At 46.9% G+C, this 21,303-nt stretch overlaps 1 protein-coding gene across 3 annotated transcripts in view; it reads left to right on the forward strand.

Moving 5' to 3' along the window:
* The window catches only part of LOC148539318 (uncharacterized), an 896,509-nt gene that overhangs the window by 805,174 nt on the left and 70,032 nt on the right, over positions 1 to 21,303 (forward strand). For all 3 annotated transcript variants that reach the window (XM_088451557.1, XM_088451554.1, XM_088451555.1), the window contains exon 12: positions 8,795 to 8,942. In XM_088451557.1, coding sequence (XP_088307683.1) covers positions 8,795 to 8,942 — 148 coding nt within the window. The remainder of the gene's footprint in view (positions 1 to 8,794; positions 8,943 to 21,303) is intronic.

Below are 21,303 nucleotides of genomic sequence, written 5' to 3' on the forward strand. Positions count from 1 at the left end.
TAATGTGTAAGGGGCATTACTGCTTAGAGCACTACCACAATGCAGCATAATGTGTAAGGTGCATTACCGCATGCTGCATAATGTGTAAGGGGCATTACCACGTGCAGCATAATGTGTAAGGGGCATTAACATGTACAGCATAATGTGTATGGTGTATTACGGCATGAGAGCACTAATACAGTGCAGCATAATGTGAAAGTTGCATTTCCACTTGCAGCATATTGTTTTAGGTGTATTACCACGTGCAGCATAATGTGTAAGGGGCATTACTGTGTGCAGCATAATGTGTAAGGGGCATTACTGTGTGCAGCATAATGTGTAAGGGGCATTACCATGTGCGGCATAATGTGTAAGGGGAATTACCGTGTGCGGCATAATGTGTAAGGGGCATTACTGTATGCAGTATAATGTGTGGGGGTGCAAGAGGGAACTCAGGACCTCATTCAGAGTCGTTCGTTGTGGCCGCACGGTCATACGCCACCGATGTTCGCTAAACTGCGCATGCGTAAAGCTCGCAATGCGCGTGCGCAAACTAGCTGCTACGATCAGAAATTTCTCTCTCCTTGGACACCGCCAGGTCGGTAGTTTGAGTGACAGAATGAGGGGTTTGTGGGTGGTAACAGGGGAAGGTGCTTGAAAACGGGGGAGTGGAGATCCGAACGCAGGCGTGCCTAATTATGCGAACGGCTTTTTATGGGAGTGCATAATTAACAAAGTAGTGTCATGGCACATGTGACATGGGTGGTTTGTACACTGACCTGATCGTAGTGCTTAAGAGAGGGTTTGGTCAACCTTAAGCTCTACAACCAGTTCCGATGGTTAACGATGGTCTCGATTAATCCTGATATGGCAAGAGATAACGTGTAATGCGTACGAGAAGGGGGCGTATTTTTTGTCTTACAGCCGCATCCTTCCCTTGGTCGGCCAGCTAACGATCCGATCTTAAGGACGCAACTTGCGAGTGCATCATTCATTGGCATATCCGGCCCCTTTTCCCTTACGACCTTGCGGCCACAATGACCGACTCTGAATGAGGTCCTCATTACCTTGTGCGGCATAATGTGTAAGGGGCATTACCATGTGCGGCATAATGTGTAAGGGGCATTACCGTGTGCAGCATAATGTGTAAAGGGCATTACCACGTGCAACATAATGTGTAAGGTGTATTACCACGTGCAGCATAATGTGTAAGGGGCATTACCACGTGCAGCATAATGTGTAAGGTGCATTACCACGTGCAGCATAATGTGTAAGGTGCATTACCACGTGCTGCATAATGTGTAAGGGGCATTACCACGTGCAGCATAATGTGTAAGGTGTATTACCACGTACAGCATAATGTGTAAGGAGCATTACCACGTGCAGCATATTGTGTAAGGGGCATTACCATGTGCAGCATAATGTGTAAAGCGCATTACCGTATGCGGCATAATGTGTAAAGGGCATTACCGTATGTGGCATAATGTGTAAGGGGCATTACCGTATGCGGCATAATGTGTAAGGGGCATTACCGTATGCGGCATAATGTTTAAGGGGCATTACCATTTGCGGCATAATGTGTAAGGGGCATTACTGTATGCAGTATAATGTGTGGGGGTGCAAGAGGGAACTCAGGACCTCATTCAGAGTCGTTCGTTGTGGCCGCACGGTCATACGCCACCGATGTTCGCTAAACTGCGCATGCGTAAAGCTCGCAATGCGCGTGCGCAAACTAGCTGCTACGATCAGAAATTTCTCTCTCCTTGGACACCGCCAGGTCGGTAGTTTGAGTGACAGAATGAGGGGTTTGTGGGTGGTAACAGGGGAAGGTGCTTGAAAACGGGGGAGTGGAGATCCGAACGCAGGCGTGCCTAATTATGCGAACGGCTTTTTATGGGAGTGCATAATTAACAAAGTAGTGTCATGGCACATGTGACATGGGTGGTTTGTACACTGACCTGATCGTAGTGCTTAAGAGAGGGTTTGGTCAACCTTAAGCTCTACAACCAGTTCCGATGGTTAGCGATGGTCTCGATTAATCCTTATATGGCAAGAGATGACGTGTAATGCGTACGAGAAGGGGGCGTATTTTTTGTCTTACAGCCGCATCCTTCCCTTGGTTGGCCAGCTAACGATCCGATCTTAAGGACGCAACTTGCGAGTGCATCATTGGCATATCCGGCCCCTTTTCCCTTACGACCTTGCGGCCACAATGACCGACTCTGAATGAGGTCCTCATTACCTTGTGCGGCATAATGTGTAAGGGGCATTACCATGTGCGGCATAATGTGTAAAGGGCATTACCACGTGCAGCATAATGTGTAAGGGGCATTACCACGTGCAGCATAATGTGTAAGGGGCATTACCACGTGCAGCATAATGTGTAAGGTGCATTACCATGTGCGGCATAATGTGTAAAGGGCATTACCGTATGCGGCATAATGTGTAAGGGGCATTACTGTATGCGGCATAATGTGTAAGGGGCATTACCGTATGCGGCATAATGTGTAAAGGGCATTACCGTATGCGGCATAATGTGTAAGGGGCATTACCGTATGCGGCATAATGTGTAAGGGGCATTACCATTTGCGGCATAATGTGTAAGGGGCATTACTACGTGCAGCATATTGTGTAAGGTGTATTACCACGTGCAGCATAATGTGTAAGGGGCATTACCATGTGCAGCATAATGTGTAAGGTGCATTACCACATACAGAATAATGTGTAAGGTGTATTGCTGCATGAGAGCACTAATACAGTGCAGCATAATGTGTAAGGGGCATTACCACGTGCAGCATAATGTGTATGGTGCATTACCATGTACAGCATAATGTGTAAGGGGCATTACCATTTGCGGCATAATGTGTAAGGGGCATTACTACGTGCAGCATATTGTGTAAGGTGTATTAACACGTGCAGCATAATGTGTAAGGGGCATTACCATGTGCAGCATAATGTGTAAGGTGCATTACCATGTACAGAATAATGTGTAAGGTGTATTGCTGCATGAGAGCACTAATACAGTGCAGCATAATGTGTAAGGGGCATTACCACGTGCTGCATAATGTGTAAGGGGCATTACCACGTGCAGCATAATGTGTAAGGTGTATTACCACGTACAGCATAATGTGTAAGGAGCATTACCACATGCAGCATAATGTGTAAGGGGCATTACCATGTGCAGCATAATGTGTAAAGGGCATTACCGTATGCGGCATAATGTCTAAAGGGCATTACCGTATGCGGCATAATGTGTAAGGGGCATTACCGTATGCGGCATAATGTGTAAGGGGCATTACCGTATGCGGCATAATGTTTAAGGGGCATTACCATTTGCGGCATAATGTGTAAGGGGCATTACTGTATGCAGTATAATGTGTGGGGGTGCAAGAGGGAACTCAGGACCTCATTCAGAGTCGTTCGTTGTGGCCGCACGGTCATACGCCACCGATGTTCGCTAAACTGCGCATGCGTAAAGCTCGCAATGCGCGTGCGCAAACTAGCTGCTACAATCAGAAATTTCTCTCTCCTTGGACACCGCCAGGTCGGTAGTTTGAGTGACAGAATGAGGGGTTTGTGGGTGGTAACAGGGGAAGGTGCTTGAAAACGGGGGAGTGGAGATCCGAACGCAGGCATGCCTAATTATGCGAACGGCTTTTTATGGGAGTGCATAATTAACAAAGTAGTGTCATGGCACATGTGACATGGGTGGTTTGTACACTGACCTGATCGTAGTGCTTAAGAGAGGGTTTGGTCAACCTTAAGCTCTACAACCAGTTCCGATGGTTAACGATGGTCTCGATTAATCCTTATATGGCAAGAGATGACGTGTAATGCGTACGAGAAGGGGGCGTATTTTTTGTCTTACAGCCGCATCCTTCCCTTGGTCGGCCAGCTAACGATCCGATCTTAAGGACGCAACTTGCGAGTGCATCATTGGCATATCCGGCCCCTTTTCCCTTACGACCTTGCGGCCACAATGACCGACTCTGAATGAGGTCCTCATTACCTTGTGCGGCATAATGTGTAAGGGGCATTACCATGTGCGGCATAATGTGTAAAGGGCATTACCACGTGCAACATAATGTGTAAGGTGTATTACCACGTGCAGCATAATGTGTAAGGGGCATTACCACGTGCAGCATAATGTGTAAGGTGCATTACCATGTGCGGCATAATGTGTAAAGGGCATTACCGTATGCGGCATAGTGTGTAAGGGGCATTACCGTATGCGGCATAATGTGTAAAGGGCATTACCGTATGCGGCATAATGTGTAAGGGGCATTACCGTATGCGGCATAATGTGTAAAGGGCATTACCGTATGCGGCATAATGTGTAAGGGGCATTACCGTATGCGGCATAATGTGTAAGGGGCATTACCATTTGCGGCATAATGTGTAAGGGGCATTACTACGTGCAGCATATTGTGTAAGGTGTATTACCACGTGCAGCATAATGTGTAAGGGGCATTACCATGTGCAGCATAATGTGTAAGGTGCATTACCACATACAGAATAATGTGTAAGGTGTATTGCTGCATGAGAGCACTAATACAGTGCGGCATAATGTGTAAGGGGCATTACCACGTGCAGCATAATGTGTAAGGTGTATTACCACGTGCAGCATAATGTGTATGGGGCATTACCACGTACAGCATAATGTGTAAGGGGCATTACCATGTACAGCATAATGTGTAAGGTGTATTGCTGCATGAGAGTACTAATACAGTGCAGCATAATGTGTAAGGGGCATTACCACGTGCAGCATAATGTGTAAGGGGCATTGCCACGTGCAGCATAATGTGTAAGGGGCATTACCACGTGCAGCATAATGTGTAAGGGGCATTACCATGTACAGCATAATGTGTAAGGTGTATTGCTGCATGAGAGCACTAATACAGTGCAGCATAATGTGTAAGGTGCATTACCACGTGCAGCATAATGTGTAAGGGGCATTACCACATGCAGCATAATGTGTAAGAGGGCATTATCATGTACAGCATAATGTGTAAGGGGCTTTACCATGTACAGCATAATGTGTAAGGTGTATTGCTGCATGAGAGCTCTAATACAGTGCAGCATAATGTGTAAGGGGCATTACCACGTGCAGCATAATGTGTATGGGGCATTACCACGTGCAGCATAATGTGTAAGGGGCATTACCATGTACAGCATAATGTGTAAGGTGTATTGCTGCATGAGAGCTCTAATACAGTGCAGCATAATGTGTAAGGGGCATTACCACATGCAGCATAATGTGTATGGGGCATTACCACGTGCAGCATAATGTGTAAGGGGCATTACCATGTACAGCATAATGTGTAAGGTGTATTACTGCGTGAGAGTACTAATACAGTGCAGCATAATGTGTAAGGGGCATTACCACGTGCAGCATAATGTGTATGGGGCATTACCACGTGCAGCATAATGTGTAAGGGGCATTACCATGTACAGCATAATGTGTAAGGTGTATTACTGCGTGAGAGCACTAATACAGTGCAGCATAATGTGTATGGGGCATTACCACATGCAGCATAATGTGTAAGGGGCATTACCACGTGCAGCATAATGTATAAGGGGCATTACTGCATGGCATAATGTGTTATAAGGGGCACTAATAAAGTGTGGCAAAATGTGTATACAGAGTACTACTGTGTGGCATGACATACAAACTCTAGCGGTGCCATATTCACAATCTGGGCTGCTGTTCCCAATCCCTCCCAGTCTCCTAGAATGCTGGTGGTACTGGACGAGAGAAAATGGAGCAGTAGTGCATCCACTTTCTGCTGGGCATGTTCTCTAGAATTATTAACAGGGGGCGTGTCACAAAGCCAAGCCCCCTTTTCAGGAGCACGCACGCAGAAAAACACCTTTTTGTTTTTTCTGCATGTTTTTTCTTTTAACTTAGGGGAGGGCGCCAGAGGGAACTCTCGCCCAGAGCTCCACAAGGTCTAGAACCGGCCCGGTTTACAATGCATCGTAGAATATATAGTTCTGACACGGATCTATCTTACACACTATATGGTGTGTACACCCGATCCATCATTCATGACTGTCATTCATTGCATCGATCCATCTGCTGTCCTGCATGTAACGATACATCCCGGCATTGTAAAATGGATCGTGCAGTGTGTAAGTTGCACGCAATGTATCATTACATCGCATCGTACCGTAGCTGGGTCGCACCATCGTATGGTGTGTATCCAGCTTTAGATGTAAGCTCTCTCAGACAGAGCAGCACTCGTCGCAACCTCCCAGAAATGCTATTTCAAAACTAGAAAAGTATGATATCACGATATATGATATGTAAATCAGTGCTTTTTTAACTATGAAATAAGGTGCCAGTAATCAGCTAAATACAATGTTTATACAAGATTCATAGCATGTTCCATACTCTAGAAAAGTCTTCAGGTGTGTATTTTATTAAGTAACAAAATAATTTCAGTGATTTCTTTGTGTTTTAGGAACTTGTTATAAGAATTAAAAATTCTATTAGGATGGCGGTACGGTGTACTGTTGAGTACCATCAGAAAAAAAGATTGTAGGATTTAGGGGCATAATCAATTTGAGGCGAAAACTCTGTTGCCGGACTCTTCGCCATCATCGGAGGTTTACTTATCATCCCCGTGATTCCCCGTATTCAATTTCATTTCGGCGAAAACGGGACCCGGCGAAAAGAAAAACGTCAAAGTCCTGTCATTTTAGGGGAAATCAGCCTGACACCCCCCAAAAGATGCTCTGACATGGGGGATCACTATGGGTACCCTCGAATAGCCCTCCTAAAGGTATGTGGGCTCTTTAAACGGTCTCAATAGGTGCTGTGTAGCATGTAGGGAAAGTGGTGAAGAATAGCATTTAGCAACTTTTTGGGGGAAAAGTAAAATGTCCCATCAAGTTTGGGGAACATGAAAATGGATACTAGCATATTTTAAAGTGGCTAATGTGAAGTTTTAAAGATCGTGAAAAATCCACCTGGCGCAACCACCTGCAATCAAAAAACACCAGCCGCATACTTCCCCCCCCCCCCCCCGAGTCTATTTCGCTAGTTTATAAGATTGTCCACCTATTTTTGTGTGCCCTCAGAATGAAAGTACCTTTTTTGGGGTGTCCTGTGGTCCTTTTTTAAAATTTTTTGACACAGATTAATATTGGGAGTCTGTCCAAGGGGTGCAGGGTGGTTTTTGGAAGTCTGCACCCCAAAACTCAAATTCTGCACTTGTTCTCGCCACCTATTCAATGGTGATATTTTTTTGCAGGTCCCAATGCATAGACTTTTTGCTCCTGCGAAAAGTTGGGAAAATTTAATATGGGGATAAGTCAAACCTGCGAAAATGACGTAATCAGAGATAAAGTATTGCCGATAACGGGTTTTCGTAGCCTAATTGAATACGGCCCATAGTCCTTAAAAAGAATCACTTGTGCCTCCTCTATTATAAGACTAAAACTACATTATTAGTCACAGGTATTCTCAATGTGAATCAAAAGCATTAAGTTCCATTGTGGGTGATCCATTATATTCCTGGGAATAGGTATCTCTGTCTAATAATGCCCCCATTCCACCTATTTTTGCTCTGTAAATGCTCCATGAAATTCTCTATAGTATTACTTAATATACCATAAATCGGTTCTCCTCTTTTTTTTTTTTTGTTCCCAAACTGTAGTGAGATTGTAGAGCTAGAACATTAGTTTCTCCTGCACTTGCAAGGAACTCATTAACAGTAAGACATAATACCCAGTATCCAGTGTCCTATTAGAGACACTAATAAGAACTGTGCGTGTACGAGGAGAGAGAACAAATTGTTAGCAGTAAAAAGCCTCTTGTCGATAAAACCTTTTTGAAGAAAATTACCCCTTTCCAGAAAGAAGAAAGATTAATTCAGTAATGCTGGTGGTCTTGTTTGACTGGTTAACTTTATGTCTATGTTGAACTAAAATGACCCGTTGACCTGAAAGTAACCTAAGACTTGCTGCACAAAGGGATTAGGCTACAGATTAGGGCCTCAACTAGGACAGTGCAGCCCTTTTATGTGCTGTGTTTCCGGGCATTTCGGAGGATCATTTTTCCTATCCTTGAATTTAAGTCACAAGAGAGAAATTGTATTTTATACTGAAATAGGGGAACATAAGTTTGCTATATTTACTGGGGAAACCAATTTGATGATCCTATTTATCCTTTAGAATGTAAGCTCTCGCGTGCAGGGCCCTCTTCCCTCACTTGCTTCTTCTTGCCTTACTTTTACTTTCATTTACAATGGCACCTAAAACTTGGTTACTGACACCCTGCTGCTTATTTAGGTGTTATGCAGCATTGTTTATAAATCATGTACTTGTCCTGCATTGTCTGTACTGTTAATAACTGTTGTCTTGTGTGCTCATTGTTTATGTACTTTGTAAGGCGCTGTGGAACCCTTGTGGCGCCATATAAATAAAGGATAATAATAATAATATACAGTATTTTAAAATACATTCTCACATGGGCAATGTTCAGTAATGGCTTGTTCACAGAACTGCAGGCCATACAGAGCAGTGAAATTAGGAAGCATATCGTTTGCACCTATTATAGTACAGGTGCAAGTACTGCCTGATGATGGTGTCTAATAGTAAAACAGGTGCATATGATACTACACAGAAGTAGTTGCATTTCAAGATGTGTACAGCGAAAATGTTATTTTGCTGTGCATGTTTCTTTTGAGTAATGTGCGCCCATTTTACTTCCAACTATGCATCAGGCCCCAAACTATACAAATCAGTTTAATGGTTTTATAAGTGATAGCAGTACCCTTGTGTCTAATGTGTGGATTGTTTTTTCTCCTAGACTCCATAATGCCTTCTACCCAAGTCAGCCTGTGTTCATCCTCACATTACTGCATGTCATGAGCGCTCCACTTCATGGACTGGCCAACACGTTTGTTTTTGTATTAGACAAGGAAACTTGGAGCCAGCTGACACTGACGTCACTGAGGGTAAGAATCTGACATGTCACCTTTTCTTTCCAATATTTTGTTTTGTAATTACTGTAATTCCACAATACAATACTGCATTTTGGTGTTTCTGCCACTAATGGCTGGTTTCTTAAAGAAAAAAACAAAACACAGTTTTGGATTATTCAGGGCCGGCTCCAGGGGTCGGAGCACCCTGTGCCGGCCCCCTCCAGAGCGCCCATTCTTCGCCCGCGGTTTCGAAAATGGCGTGTCCGCCTCCAAATAACGTCAGGCTGGGGGGAGCCTCACTAGCTGGGCTTCCCCCAGCCCTCTCACATCACTGAATGGATGCCGCGCGCATGCGCGCAGCATCCATTCAGAGTCTCCGGGGTCCGGCACCGCCGCACAGCTGCGGCGTTGGGGGTCCCCAACCTCCCAATTTAACCACCCGCGGGCCACCTCGGCCCACCGGTGGAAGAGCGGGACATTGGGATCGGGATGTTGGGAAGGGGTGCGCCCTCTATGGGTGGCGACCCTGTGCAACCGCTCAGGTCGGACACCCCTAGAGCCAGCCCTGATATTATTTATAAGGAAAGGCCAAAACCATTAGATTCAATAATGGTCATTTTTGAGCTTGAATGATGTGCTCCTGCAGCACATATTCTATGCTGTTTTGTGACATCATTTCCCATATTTTGGCGCAAATGCTTACATTTTTATGGGAAGTTCATGGATTGGCAGAGGATACCAGCATCTATGGGATAAAAAATGTTGCTCTTTCTAATAGAAGAATCCTAAGTAAATTGCTTTCTAGCTAAATGCACTCTGGATTATACTTGCCTACTCTCCTGGAAGTTACGGGCAATCCCTCGCACCCCCGGAAGAGTAGGCGGTCCTAACACAGTGGGCACTATGGGGAGGTTAATGCTGCAAATCGCGGGTAAAATGGGGGAGGGCGCGAGGCAAATTACGTGTTTCTATGCAAATTATGTCATATTGGTCCCGGCCCTTCATCATCAGTCTGAGAATTGCGGCATTTCACATGGGGGCGGGGCCTAATGATGTGTAATGCCGGGGCCCGGCCCCCACCTCCAGTCATTCGGCATCTCTCCTCTAGGGTTTTCCCTGTGGAGTGAGCTGAAAGGTAGGCAAGAATGATTCTGGATGCATAGCAACATTTTTTGCAGGACATGATATTTAAATATGATTTAAGCAGCGGAAAGGGCCTTCCTTGTTTAGTGTGGAGTAGAGATGTACGCCGGACCATTCTTGCTGGTTTTGGTTCGAATTTGCCGTCCGGTTTTGGTTTTGCCAAAATGCTGTGACTGGTTTTGGTTTTGTATTTTTTTTTAAAATTGACAAAAAAAAAGCTAAAATAACTTAATTTGGGCCTTTTTTGTTCCTAGAGTATTAATAACTTCAGTAACATTAATTTCCAGTCAATTTTGTCCACCTCACAATATTGTTTTCAACTTTTCACCAATTTTGGCCAAAGGCTGCAGCGAGCTGGCTGGTTAAACGAAGTGACATTGTAGCATACTTTCCGACTATCTGGCTGCCCCTTCCGGGAGGGAGCAGCCAGATCGGCTTCACTGGGGGGGCCGGCCAGACGACAAGAATTTGCATCCCATTCTGTCCCTGCTCCCTGGTGATATCTCTCTCCCCCATTCTGTCCCTACTCCTTGGTTACATCACTCTCTCCCCCATTCTGTCCCTGCTCCCTGATTACATCACTCTCTCCCCATTCTGTCCCTGCTCCCTGATTACATCACTCTCTCCCCATTCTGGGCCTCATTCAGAGGCGGTCGGAGGATGCAAGCGGTCGCTAAGAAACTGGGCGGCCACTTGCATCCTGACCGCCTGCCTCTGTTGCGGTCGTTAGGCTGTGGGTTAACACCCACAGCTCTAACGAACCGCTCGGGTGATGGTCGCGATGGTCAGAGACCATCGCGACCATCGGGGCTTACGACGAGACCCTAGGGTAGGGTCTCACTTGTCGTAAGCCCCGGAGAGCTACTGGCTCTGTCAGAGCCGGAAGCTCTCCACTGACATCACTAGTGATGTCAGTGGGGCCTCCCGCAAACGGCAGGCGTTCCCATCGGAACGCCTCCGTTTGGGCTGCCAACCCCCCGGCCCGCCTTCCAAATGGGGCGAGCTGTCGCTCAACATCGACAGCTCGCCCCCTTTGGAAAGAGACCCGCTACGACCGGCGCTGTCGGTCGTAGCGGGTCTCACGCATGCGCACGAGGGAGCCGGCTCCCTCATGCGCATGCGCACTGGCAAAACATCGAGGTGGCCGTGCGGTCGTAGACCGTACGGCTGCCTCTGAATAAGGTCCTCTGTCCCTGCTCCCTGATTACATCACTCTCTCCCCCATTCTGTCCCTGCTCCCTGATTACATCACTCTCTCCCCCATTCTGTCCCTGCTCCCTGATTACATCACTCTCTCCCCCATTCTGTCCCTGCTCCCTGGTGATATATCTCTCTCCCCCATTCTGTCCCTGCTCCCTGGTTACATCACTCTCTCCCCCATTCTGTCCCTGCTCCCTGATTACATCACTCTCTCCCCCATTCTGTCCCTGCTCCCTGATTACATCACTCTCTCCCCCATTCTGTCCCTGCTCCCTGGTGATATATCTCTCTCCCCCATTCTGTCCCTGCTCCCTGGTTACATCACTCTCTCCCCAATTCTGTCCCTGCTCCCTGATTACATCACTCTCTCACCATTCTGTCCCTGCTCCCTGATTACATCACTCTCTTCCCCATTCTGTCCCTGCTCCCTGATTACATCACTCTCTCCCCCATTCTGTCCCTGCTCCCCGGTGATATCTCTCTCTCTCCCCCATTCTGTCCCTGGTGATATCACTATTTCCCCATATCTGTCCCTGCTCCCTGATTACATCAATCTCCTATTCTGACCTGTCCCTCTTTTCATCTACCTATTTTATCCCTTCTCCGAATCCTTTGTGACTTTTTTCTGTTTGCCCTATCCTGCTCTGCCTTCCTAATGATCTCTTTATTTCCTTCACTATTCCTAACTACATCTCGCTCTGTTCATCCCTTTTATCTCCTCCGTCTATAGCTTCTCCCAGTCTCCTCCATACTGCACCCTCTTCCTGTCTCCACCTTTACTAACCTTCCTTCTAGGTGTCTCCCTTCATGATGACCTCTCTCTGTTGCCTCTCCTGATTATCCCCTTGTTTGTGCCCCTTAAGAGGAGGAGGCACTGAGATAGGGAGACGGGATGGAGCTTGGGATCTGAGCAGAGCTGGATTAAGACTAGTAGATCCTAAAGAGAATAATTTGGGACATCTGGATAGTGCGGGGGACACTGGGAGGGATCCTAATGGATCCCTTTTGGAGAGTTATGTGCAAAGAGGCCCATAGACTTCTGTAAGCATTGCCATCTATAGAAGGTGTTGCCTATCGGGTACTAGCTCGAGTTTGATACATAGGGAATGTGGCTAAACATCCGAAAACAGCAGTTTTCAGAGATCTGACCACATTTTGCTATTAATACATCCCACCCTTAGTCACATACATATACACATACATATACTGTATACAAATACATAGATACACACATGCACATATATACAGTAACACACCATCACATATATACAGTCACACTTATTCACACACAGTCACACACACCTACAGTCACACTCTAAAAGCCGCACACATTAAACGGTATCCTCACTGAGCGATATTGTTTAGTGTTTTCCCGGTAGTGGTGTGCATAATGTCATTAACGATATCGTTCAGTGCCGGCACCCTCCCTCATCCCCGAACCTGCACAACCTGATGATATTGGACTGCAGGTTCGGGTGATGAACAATGTCTTCAACGACCAGCGGGAGTGCGCATCGCTGGTCGTTGACGACATACACACTGGGTGATATAATGAATGATTGTACAATAACGATATTGTTATTGTGTATTATATCAGCTAGTGTGTACGTGGCTTAATGCACACATACAGTCACACATTAATACACACACACATACATAAATACACTTATATATAAACACATACACACACATACATAAATACAGTCACAGACACACATACATACACACACTTATACAAACACACATGCATAAAGTCACACACACACATTCGTAAACATATATACAGACATAAACACACAGTCACACACACATGCACATACATATAGTTACAGAGTCACATACATACACACTTATACATACAGATACATAAATACATACACCATCATAAAACCCCTCCCCCCCTTCCTCTCTATCACCTTACAGCCAGGGAGGGTACAGTACACTCACTGTCTATACTCTATCTGCAGCAAAATCACTCCAACCCTCCTCTCTTTCATGGTGCTGCTAGCCTTTCTCTAAAGGCTATTTCACACATGCCAGTTTTCACCGGACGGCAAAAATCTGAGCGTTTTTTTACCGAGTATGTAAATAAATGGGTCCTTTCAGCTGACACGGCACGGTCACTGTGTTACAGCCAGGAATATCCACTGAAATGGATGGCTGTCGTCCACGGTTTCAATGTTAAAGATTTGAAAAAAAAACATACACCGGCACAACCATCTCACACGGCACAAAACCGTTGTGTGTGAAAAGAAATTATCCACAGGAAAAAATGCCCAGATTTTTGCCGTCCGGTCAAAACCAGCGTGTGTGAAATAGCCCTAAATGAGTGCCATGTAGCCCCGCCCCCTGCCCTGGCTTCACCTCCCTATTAGCCTCCCTTGACATGCACTGCAGTCTGACTCCTGATACACTGTGACTGCAGCTGTAATAATCGATGGCCAGGGGGCCCCTGAGAGAAGGACACCTTGGGTGCCATGCCCCCGCCACCCCTTAATTCGGCTCTGGAGCCAGGGCCAGGGAAGACGTCAGCAGGGAAAAATAGGAGCCGGGGCAAAAGAGGCAGGACTAAGCATAGGACTAAAGCCAGGAATAAATCAGCACATCAGCACGCAGAATAGGATGTGGAGCAAGAGGTAGGATGCCCGAGAGGACCAGCCCCAGCCGATGGCCCGGTCAAGGCCTTCCACAGCAGAGCTGCCAACAGAAATTGTGGGCCCAGTACAAACTTCCAGGGCCCACCTACAAAAACAGGGCCCCCAACACCTACTCTACCCACGAGCCGGACCCATCAAAGGAGGCTCCTGATGGCACTGCTGCAGCAATACTGGCTTCAGTGTGCCAGTCCAGGTACCCTGCTGGCCATAAACAAGGTCCGTGAAACAGCAATTGTGCTGCCCACAGAGCCCTGCTCTCTGTGCAGTGGCACCACTCGTACACTCCTAGTTACGGCCCTGATTCTTGTGATTTATTCAAGGAAATGTGTGCTTACATGCAGTAATTGCAGACATGAATTAAAACCCAATAGGGACCTAGGGGTCCAAGGTACTGGACTGGACTCCCTTCTCCTGTGTGTAGTGTGTGTGTGTGTGTGTGGGCCTGTGGGGATATATTACAACCACTTACCGCTTGCCTTTCAAACCACTGATCTGCTCTTCTTCTGGACAACTGGTTCTTGCTGATCCACAAAGGTTTGATATCTAGCGGTGTATAAAACAGTATAACCCTTCATTAGCTCCCACGTGACAGCACTACCTCCCTATATATATATATTTATATATATATATATATATAATTCATTTCTATACACACACACTCACATGTACTGTGTGTGTGTGTGTGTGTGTTTGTATATACTGTGTATATATATATATATATATATATATAATTGCCAAATAAATTTATGTTTTTATACATTACTATATTCCAAACCTACCTCCCCTAACAAATAATATGATTACGCTCCCCTTATAATTTATACCTCCTAACCCACCTCACCCCCTTTCCTCATAATTTACACCTCCTAATCCACCTCACCCCCCTCCTGATAATTTACACCTCCTAATCCACCTCAACCCCTATTAATATAACCTCCTAACCCACCTCACCTCCCCCCCTGATAATATAACCTCCTAACCCACCTCACCCCCCTGATATTATAACCTCCTTAACCACCTCACCCCCCTGAAAATATAACCTCCTAACCCACCTCACCCCCCTGATAATATAACCTCCTAACTAGGGGTGAGCGGGTTCGGATTTCTGAAATCCGCTCCCCCCCGAGCCCCCCCGATCCGAGTCAGATCCGAGTCAGGCTCGACTTTTCCCGCCTGACTCGGATCTGAAATCGAGGCAAAACGTCATCATCCCGCCTTCCGGGTCTCGCGGGTTTTGGATCCTATATAAGGTACCCGCGTCGGCGCCATTTTCTCACTCGGCTGTGGACAGTGAAGAGGGAGGGTGGGAGTTAGGGCTGGCTGGGCTGTGTAGTGTAGTGTAGTGCAGAGTAGTGTTGTGCTGTGCTGTGCTGCGCTGTGTTGCTGTTGTTCACTACTTCAAAGTCCATAGGGGCTGGCTGTGTTGTGCTGTGCTGCTGTTGTTAATAGGGGCTGTGTCCACTACTTCAAAGTCCATAGGGGCTGGCTGGACTGTGTTGTGCAGTCAGTTCTCCATAGGGGCTGTGTCCACTCCAAAGTCCTGTGCAGTGTCCCAGTCCTAAAGGGGTGCTGTAGTGTTGTCCAGGGGGTACTCTGTCCATCAGGGGTGCTCCCCCCAAGTGCTAAAAAATAATATTTTTTCTGTGTTTGTGAATTGTGTGCGCAGTAGCCGCACGTGCATCAACAAAGTAGTGCCAAACGTGCGCCTGTGTCATAAGTAAAGGGCCAGCTGGCTTGACCGTTAAAGGGTGCTGTAACCCCCAAAGTACACTCCAGTCCAAACCAAAAAAAAAAATATTTTCTGTGTTTGTGAATTGTGTGCGCAGTAGCCGCACGTGCATCAACAAAGTAGTGCCAAGCGTGCGCCTGTGTCATAAGTAAAGGGCCGGCTGGCTTGACCGTTAAAGGGTGCTGTAACCCCCAAAGTACACTGCAGTCCAAACAAAAAAAAATAAAAATTTCTGTGTTTGTGAATTGTGTGTGCAGTAGCCGCACGTGCATCAACAAAGTAGTGCCAAGCGTGCACCTGTGTCATAAGTAAAGGGCCAGCTGGCTTGACCGTCAAAGGGTGCTGTAACCCCCAAAGTACACTCCAAATCAAATAACAAAATATTTTTTCTGTGTTTGTGAATTGTGTGTGCAGTAGCCGCACGTGCATCAACAAAGTAGTGCCAAGCGTGCACCTGTGTCATAAGTAAAGGGCCAGCTGGCTTGACCGTCAAAGGGTGCTGTAACCCCCAAAGTACACTCCAAATCAAATAACAAAATATTTTTTCTGTGTTTGTGAATTGTGTGCGCAGTAGCCGCACGTGCATCAACAAAGTAGTGCCAAGCGTGCGCCTGTGTCATAAGTAAAGGGCCGGCTGGCTTGACCGTTAAAGGGTGCTGTAACCCCCAAAGTACACTCCAAACCAAATAACAAAATATTTTTACTGTGTTTGTGAATTGTGTGCGCAGTAGCCGCACGTGCATCAACAAAGGAGCAGCGCCAAGCGTGCGCCCGTGTCCCATAAGTAAAGAGCCGGCTGGCTCATTTCTTAAAGGGTGGTGTAACCCACAAAGTGCACTACTCTCCAGCAAAAATTAAAAAAATATTTTCTGTGTTTAGCCGCACGTATATATCAAATCGATATAACATAAATGGAGGACCAAACTTTCTCTGATAAAAATAAAATAGAGAAAGATCAAGAACCACTTCCTCCTAGTGCTGAAGCTGCTGCCACTAGTCATGACATAGACGATAACATGCCATCAACGTCGTCTGCCAAGGCCGATGCCCAATGTCATAGTAGAGGGCACATACAATCCCAAATGACAAAGTTCAAGAAAATGACCTTGAAAAAAACATTTAAATCATCTGAAGAGAAACGTAAACTTGCCAATATGCCATTTACGACATGGAGTGGCAAGGAACGGCTAAGGTCAATCCCTAGTATGTTCATGACTAGTGGTTCAGCTTCACATGACGATGGAAGCCCTCCTCCCACTAAAAAAATCAAAAGAGTTAAGCTGGCAAAAGCACAGCAAAGAACTGTGCTTTCTAAGAAGATATCACAAATCCCCAAGGAGAGTCCAAGTGTGGTGGTGGTTGCAATGCCTGACCTTCCCAGCACTGGACGGGAAGAGGTGGCTCTTTCCACCATTTGCACACCCCCTGCAAGTGCTGAAAGGAGCACCCACAGTCCACTTGCTGATATGCAAATTGAAGATGTCACTGTTGAAGTACAACAGGATGAGGATACTGGTGTAGCTGGCGCTGAGGAGGAAGTTGGTGAGGAGGATTCTGATGGTGATGTGGTTTGTTTAAATCAGGCTCCGGGGGAGACAGTTGTTGTCCGTGGGATGAAAAAGCCCATCACGGTCATGCCTGGGCAGAAGACCAAACATTCCACCTCTTTGGTCTGGCAATATTTCTATCCAAATCCGGACAACAACTGTCTTGCCATATGTACCATATGTAAAGGTGGAATAAGTAGGGGTAGGGACGTTAACCACCTAGGAACATCCTCCCTTATACGGCACCTGCAGCGTATTCATAATAAGTTACTGTCAAGTTCAGAAACTTTGGCTAATACCGTAAGCAGTCCAGGGACACCTAAATCCCGTTGTCCTGTTGTATCCAAGCACCTGCAAACCACACCGTCAACTCCCTCCTCGTCAATTTCCTCCTTAATCAGGATCGGAAGTAGTCCTGCAGGCCATGTCACTGGCATGACTGACTAATTCCTCCGGAGGATCCTGCATTGCTACGCCTCCTGCTGCCGCTGCTGCTGTTGCTGCTGCTGGGAGTCGTTCATCATCCCAGAGAGGAAGTAGGAACACCACTACTTTTACTAAACAATTGACCCTCCAACAGTCCTTAGCGAGGAGGATGAAGTACGACAGCAGTCATCCTGAAGCAAAACGTATAACTGAGGCCTTGACTGCTATGTTGGTGTTAGACGTGCGTCCGGTATCCGCCATTAGTGCAGTGGGATTTAGACAATTGATGGAGGTAGTGTGTCCCCGGTTCCAAATCCTGTCTAGATTCAACTTCACTAGGCAGGCGATACCGAGACTGTACAGAAACGTCAGAAAAAGTGTCCTCAGTGTCCTGAAAAATGCCGTTGTACCCAATGTCCACTTAACCACGGACATGTGGACAAGTGGAACAGGGCAGACTAAGGACTATATGACTGTGACAGCCCACTGGGTAGATGTATCACCTTACGCAGCAACAGCAGCAGCGTCACCAGTAGCAGCATCTCAGAAACGCCAGCTCGTTCCAAGGCAGGCTACGCTGTGTATCACCGGTTTCAGTAAGAGGCACACCGCCGACAACCTCTTAGAGAAACTGAGGGAAATCATCGCCCAGTGGCTTACCCCACTTAGACTCTCCTGGGGATTTGTGATATCTGACAACGCCACCAATATTGTGCGGGCATTACATCTGGGCAAATTCCAGCACGTCCCATGTTTTGCTCACACAATAAACTTGGTGGTGCAGAATTTTCTGAAAAGCGACAGGGGCGTGCAGGAGACGCTTTGGGTGGCCCGAAAAATTTCTGGCCACTTTCGCCATTCAGCGACTGCGTGCCGAAGACTGGAGCGCCAGCAAACACTCTTGAACCTGCCCTGCCATCACCTGAAGCAAGAGGTTGTGACGCGGTGGAACTCAACCCTCTATATGCTTCAGAGGATGGAGGAGCAGCAAAAGGCCATACAAGCCTATACATCCACCTATGACATAGGCAAAGGAGGGGGTATGCACCTGACTCAAGCACAGTGGAGAATGATTTCCGTGTTGTGCAAGGTTCTCCAGCCCTTCGAACTTGCCACACGTGAAGTCAGTTCAGACACTGCCAGCTTGAGTCAGGTCATTCCCCTCATCAGGCTTTTGCAGAAGCAGCTGGAGAATGTGAAGGAGGAGCTAAGACGGAGCGATTCCGCTCGGCATGTGGGACTTGTGGATGAAGCCCTTCATTCGCTTTGCCAGGATTCCAGGGTGGTCAATCTGTTGAAATCAGACCACTACATTTTGGCCACCATGCTCGATCCTAGGTTTAAAGCCTATGTGGTGTCTCTCTTTCCGGCCGACACAAGCCTGCAGAGGTGCAAAGACCTGCTGGTGAACACACTGTCAGCTGAAGCGGAACGTGACACGTCAACAGCTCCTTCTTCATTTTCTCCCGCAACTGGGGCTGCCAGGAAAAAACTTAGCTATCCTAACCTCCTAACCCACCTCACCCCCCATAATATAACCTCCTAACCCACCTCACTCCACCTGATAATATAACCTCCTAACCCACCTCACCCCCCCGATAATATAACCTCCTAACCCACCTCACCCCCCTGATAATATAACCTCCTAACCCACCTCACCCCCCCTGATAATATAACCTCCTAACCCACCTCACCCCCCCCAATAATATAACCTCCTAACCCACCTCACCCCCTGATAATATAACTTCTTAACCCACCTTACCCCACCTGATAATATAACCTCCTAACCCACCTCACCCCACCTGATAATATAACCTCCTAACCCACCTCACCCCCCATAATATAACCTCCTAACCCACCTCACCCCACCTGATAATATAACCTCCTAACCCACCTCACCCCCACCCTCTAATGTGCAGGAGGAGGCGGGGACTGGAAGGGGCAGGGCCGCAGGGAGATGAAACTTTAAACTGTTTGTTCTGGGCTGGAGGACATGCCAGGAACAGCAGCAGGGGCGGGCCGGGGACTCATGAAGAGACTTCCATACTCGGCGGTGCAGAAACTGCAGAGGAAGTATATAAAATGGACACATTGGACCACTCGGGCTGTGGGCAGATGCAATGACAATGTAAATGGAGTAGTGATGTAACCTCTGCTTTGCTCTGCCCCCCCCCCCCCCCCGGCCCAGCCTGCCCCTGGGCGGACCACTGACGGGCTCCGCAAAGCAGCTCCCCTTCGGCCATTTTTTTTCCCCCAGTAATCTTCTGCGCATGCGCAGAAGCTATCAGCTTACACTGCCCGATCAGAGGTATATATACACTGTCATGACTGGGGATTCTGGACATCCCAGGAGAGACCTAGATACCTACTCACTGATAGCTCGAGAGGTTTGGAAGTACAGAAGGACGTATGTAGCTCTTCCTCATAGATGTAAAAGGTAATAAATGTTATGCAGCACAGCAGTACTGAGAGACGGTGCACTGGTAATTGACAATGGGACTAGGTCTGGACTGTAGCACAAACTGAAGCTGGACTGGGACCGGACTGTAGCACACACTGGAGCCGGTTTGGGACTGGACTGTAGCACACGCTGGAGCCAGACTAGGACCGGGCTGTGGCACAAGCTTGAGATGGAGATGGAACCGAACTCTGGCACAAACTGGAGCTGGAATGGTAGAGGATTATAGCACAACTGAGCTGGAGTGGAACCGGAGTGGGAACAGAGTATAGCACAAACTGGAGCCAGAGTGGGACCACCGCTGGAATAGACAAATGAACCATAGAAAGCTAGCCAGGGAGCTTGTGCCTTGGACGTCTAACAGCGACGAAGCTCATATTTTATTTATATATATATCTATATATATATATATACACACACACACACAGTACTGTGCAGAAGTTTTAGGCAGATGTGGAAAATAAAAAGTGAATGAACAGAAGAGGAATCTAAATCAATCAATATTTGGTGTGGCCACCCTTTGCCTTCAAAACAGCATCAATTGTTCAATTCTCCTAGGTACACTTGCACACAGTTTTTGAAATAACTCAGCAGGGTGGTTGTTCCGAACATTTTGGAGTACTAACCACAGATCTTCTGTGGATGTAGGCTTGCTCAAATCCTTCTGTCTCTTCATGTAATCCCAGACAGACTCGAGGATGTTGAGATCAGGGCTCTGTGGCTGACATATCATCACTTTCAGGGCTCTTTGCTCTTCTTTATGCTGAATATATTTCCTAATGACATTGGCTGTATGCATGGGGTCGTTGTCCTGCTGCAGAATAAATTTGGAGTCAATCAAAGGCCTCCCTGATGTCTGTATTGCTCAGCATTAGGGACACCATGAAGCCTGACCAAATCCCTAACTCCATTTGCTGAAATGCAGTCCCGAACTTGCAAGGAACCTCCACTATGCTTCACTGTTGCCTGCAGACACGCATTATTGTACCGACTCAGAACTGGCAGAAACCAGTGGGACCAGGTACACCCATCTACTGTTCAGAAAAGTCTGGGCAGAAGTGGTCTTCATGGAAGAATTGCGGCCAAAAGTCATACCTTTGATGTGGAAACAAGGCCAAGCAATTTAACTATGCAAGAAAACATATTAACTGGGGTGCAGAAAAATGGCAACATGTGCTCTGGACTGATGTGTCAAATATTTGGCTGTAACAGAAGGCAGTTTGATCGCTGAAGG

The sequence above is a fragment of the Taudactylus pleione genome, unplaced genomic scaffold, assembly GCF_031769625.1.
Source record: "Taudactylus pleione unplaced genomic scaffold, aTauple2 ptg000026l, whole genome shotgun sequence".
In the NCBI taxonomy this organism is placed as follows: Eukaryota; Metazoa; Chordata; class Amphibia; order Anura; family Myobatrachidae; genus Taudactylus; species Taudactylus pleione.